General features: G+C 35.2%; 1 protein-coding gene across 1 annotated transcript in view; it reads right to left on the minus strand.

Moving 5' to 3' along the window:
* Positions 1-382: 382 nt before the first annotated feature.
* Positions 383-4516, minus strand: part of LOC122808247 (melatonin receptor type 1C-like) — a 43645-nt gene continuing 39511 nt past the window's right edge. The window contains exon 2 of the mRNA XM_044079211.1: positions 383-1188. Within this exon, the coding sequence (XP_043935146.1) occupies positions 383-1188 (806 nt within the window). The remainder of the gene's footprint in view (positions 1189-4516) is intronic.

The raw sequence follows: 4516 nt of genomic DNA on the forward strand, positions 1-4516 counted from the left end.
ACACAAGGACGAACCCAAGTGCACACATCAGCTGTTGCAGGAATTAGTAATATACATTAGATAAACACATATTGAAAATTACCTAATTAGACAATCTATATCTATGCATAAGATATATACACATTGAAAATGACCTGACTAGGCAATTTATAATGCACAGTGATACAAATGTACAGACTGGAAAAGGATAATAGGGTGATTGAAATGAGGAGGTGAGTAATCAGGAGTATACAAATAACTTGAAGAGCAAATCATAACAAAAGTGGTATATAGGGCCATCCTTCATCCAAGAAACAATTATATTTAAGTTATTTCTGGAGTGATAGTTTGAGCTGCTTGTGAAAAAGTAGACTTGGACAGTAGAAGAGCTATGCATTATTTTTCACTTTTGTATTAGTCTTCCTGAGGCCTTCTTGGACAGGAGTCTTGGCAAACAGAACAGAAGAATATTTTTGTATTCCTGCCTGAAGTTCTGATTGAACACACCATAAACTATGCCATTTATGCAACTGTTAAAATAGTTAGCAAAGTAATTTATGTCAGACATCCAATCTGGGACTTTGGGGGCCTTCCCAGGAGGACTGAATCCCACAAGCATACCAGTTATGTGGAATGGTGACCAGCAAAGAGCAAAAAGGACAAAGACTACAAACATGCTCAGGAAGCTCTTGATTTCTGCAGATTTCAGCTTTTGTTTACCATCTTTCCTGACACGATACTTGACTTTAATGATTAATGTCCAAATTCTCACATAGCAGAAAATAATTATACTCATAGGTATAATATAATGAACAAATGCAACTGTAATATTGCTGAATGGGTTAACAGACTGTGCAAAGTCACAGGTGTATATCTGTTGTTCATAACGCAAGGCACCAGCTGTGACAATCGGCAGCATTGTAACGACAGTCAGTGTCCAGATGAAACAGAGCCAGATAATCATGTTTTGTGTGCTGTAGATTTTGTCATATTTAGTGCTGTGACAGATAAAGAAGAACCGATTGATTGCAATTGCCATGATATTGTAGACAGATGCATGCAAACTAATAAGCAGGACATACCCTGAGATCTGACAGTGTATGTTTCCCACTGTCCAGTCATTTCTGAAAATAGCTACCAGAGTTAAGGGATAGGGATAGACTGCAACCAACAAGTCTGCAACAGATAGGCTAATCACGAACATGTTACCTGAAAAAATAAAGGAAAATGTAGTTTTAGTTAAATAAAATTACAGCATTTGTACCAGAAGTATAGTCTGAAATTTAAATTGTTAGTTTTAGATTATTAGACACACATTAACATTTATTGCACTTATTTTAAAGTTTGTTTACTAAGATAATTTTGATATTTTGTGCAATATTCCTATTGTAAATGTGGAGCTTTTTTCCACGGGCCTCTGATGAATAAGGAACTGTATCTAGTTAGACATTACCGGTAAACAAATGTAAAATAAATAATAAAATAAACAATAAACTAAACAAAATAGTTATATTGAAATAATGTCATCTCATTATCATGATGAGAGAGAAGATGGTCTTTATGCTGAGGATTGTTAGTAATGGAAGCCATTTATCTGAGAGTCAGTTTTGTTTTATGACCTCACACCTACCTACAGACTGAATCCATTTAAAGATGAAGCCGATGAATTATACTTGATTTTTAAGCAGACATATTATTGTAAGTGGTACTTCGGTTTGAAGGAAAACTGTTAAGTCTGATGTCATTGAAAAGGCCATAGGTGTGATGCTAAAAATGAGTGGGACATGTAGAAAAAGTACTTTTTTATCTTTTTTAATAAATACCTAACTTTGTTCAGCATTAATTAGTAGTTAGGCATTTGTACAAGAACAGCAAGACGTTGTCCCGTTCGATTCTCAGTTAGAGCGTCTTCTTTGTGGAGGCATGCGTGAATGGGCGTGCCTTCATTGAAGGTTGTGCGTCAGGGCTGGTAACTCGGCACGTAAAAATCCACTACCAAACATTAGCGGACCGGAGTTCCACTGTGGCGACCCCTAACCCTAAAGCCAAAAGACACAACAACAACAACAACAAGGAGGCATTTGTCTAATGTCTGTAGTAAACATACTGCATTTGTCATGCTTACCTCTAATGTTTTACCAGCATGCTTTGACATTTTTCCAAATTTTCATGGTTTTGAAGTCCCAGGCCTAAGAACACCATGATTTTTAATCATAAACATCACTTTTGTGATTATGTTCAAAGATGTAACAGATTTAAAATTTCAGCAGTAATAACCATAACATAATTAAATATTCATAGGTTATGGAACTGTTATGCTGCAAAGTCTTGTTCTAGAACTATCATGAAAAAGAGGCCGACAAAAACAAGAATAAAATTAAATGGATTCTCAGCAATATGTTCATGATTTGCTTGTCAGTGGAGTAGTTTATTCACATATTCCACATAATTTACTAATTTATTCATTAATTATTTACAGATGTGTTTATTGACCAGGTAACAGTTGACACAAAGGTCCTTTTCACATGTAACTGGTAAATGAGGCATAAGAGGAGAGGAATTTTTGCTATAGCTAGTAAATGGCAGAGAATGGCTACAATTTACAGGCTTTTTTGAACTATTATCTGGTGACTTTTAAGCACATTGACAATGTTTTAGTATTGTGATTTCTATTAAGCTGTGCTTGCTAACTAGTACTTTGGCTGACTGCCCATTTCTGTTATAGTTTGCATTTTATGTTTGTGTTTGCATTTTGGTACTAACGCACACCAAAAGTGGACCTCACCCATTTTATATAAATAATGCACATCCTTTGTTATTCATATATTTAGTAAATGACATTTTACCAAACTCACATTTGATGAATGTCTGCAATCAAATGGCGTTTGGTCAAAGATACACCAAAATCACACAATGAGTTTTTTTCATGATAGTTGCTGCAATATGTCATTAATTAATAAACTGTCTTTCTGAGAAAAAAAAATTGTGGCAGTTCCCAAGAAAATGGGATGCTGATGGTAGGATAACCGTTTTTTTGATTCAGCTAATGATATTCAGTTAAATTGTTATCACAAATTATTTTTGTAACATCCCTACTTCCATAAAGCATGCTACATTTAGTAAAATCAAATAAGCAGACAAGCAGGTATTTATTCATTAAATACATTTTAATTAACATTTCTTAATTTTTTATGTGTGTTAGTGCCATGAAATACTTATGGATCAAGCAAAAATAGTGCCAAGAAGATCACCAGTTTCCCTCAGGGAATGAGTATTTCAAACATGAACATGAAACTTAGAGTGTTTAATAATATTTCACAAATCAACTGTAAATCAATAGTTATGGTCCAGATGATGAGAAAGTCCCATTCCCAAATATTGCTATTCATTCTGAGTTTATATAACTTTAGGGAGCATAAGAGAGTGAGCAGATTCTCAAAGCTCGAGCTTACAACAAAGAGGTGAAGGTGCTGAACTTAAAAATAAACAACTTATGTAGATTTTAGATTCTAATTATTTCTACCTCCCCACTTTACCAGACTGGTAAACAATTGCAATTATTAAGCAGACCACAGTGATATTCATTGTATAGGACTAATAAAATAAGTCAGCTAGTCTAATTCTGAACAATCTGACAGATTTGGATATTTTTTGTTTGCTCTTATTTTCCACTGTGCATACTTTGGCAAGTGCTCAATATGTGGGCATTCAATTGATGGGACGAAGGATTATCACTCACTCACGGAAGTGATGTTGCCCCCTACAGCAGCTCTAACAGAAATGTCTTACCTATGTCTACTAATGTCTGGCATTGAGCTTGTAGTCAGCAATTTTCTATTCAAGGACACATTATATGATATAGCGAAACATTCATTGTACGTGATATTACAACACTCTCCTCCTTCACTACTGAGCATTTCAAGAATGTTGGCAGCAGCTCTGCATCCTCTTCAGCTTCTTTTCCTTGTTCCCGGCAAGTATTAGAGCTTTGCTAGTCAACTGTCTTATTTCACGTATGATTTTCTGAGTGTTTAATGTGAGTAATGTTTGTGACGACTCCTTACAATAGTGAAATTCCAAAGGAGGAGAAGAGTGTTTTGCTATTTGCACCATGTATCTGCACAAGCAACCAAGTTTATATGATTTTAATAATAAAGAAGAAGGAATTTCTACTTACCTGGTTTCTAGGTTTATTGCTTCCACTATATTGTTCATCATTATCAGCTAGTTTCTTGTTGTTATACACAAGTTGACTAAGTTCTTATTTTAGCTGTAATAATATGTGCCCCCATTTGAAAGGTTAATTGGCTACATAGAGATGAGTGTCACTGGTATGATGGAAATATAGGGAAATTGTAAGAAAGAATGGCATCCAGTGATCCCAGGCCATGAGGCATAGATTAAGGTGGAGGGTGGGTTGGAAATAAATGTGAATGACTGCACTAAGTTATGTCTGAGGTGGACAGAGAAGCAGCGAAGAAGGTGATAAAGACAGAGTGATTAACTGGGAAACTGGGACTGGAAGAAGCTGATGTCT

The sequence above is a fragment of the Protopterus annectens genome, chromosome 8.part0 (assembly GCF_019279795.1).
Source record: "Protopterus annectens isolate FY-2018-M chromosome 8.part0, PAN1.0, whole genome shotgun sequence".
Classification (NCBI taxonomy): Eukaryota; Metazoa; Chordata; order Ceratodontiformes; family Protopteridae; genus Protopterus; species Protopterus annectens.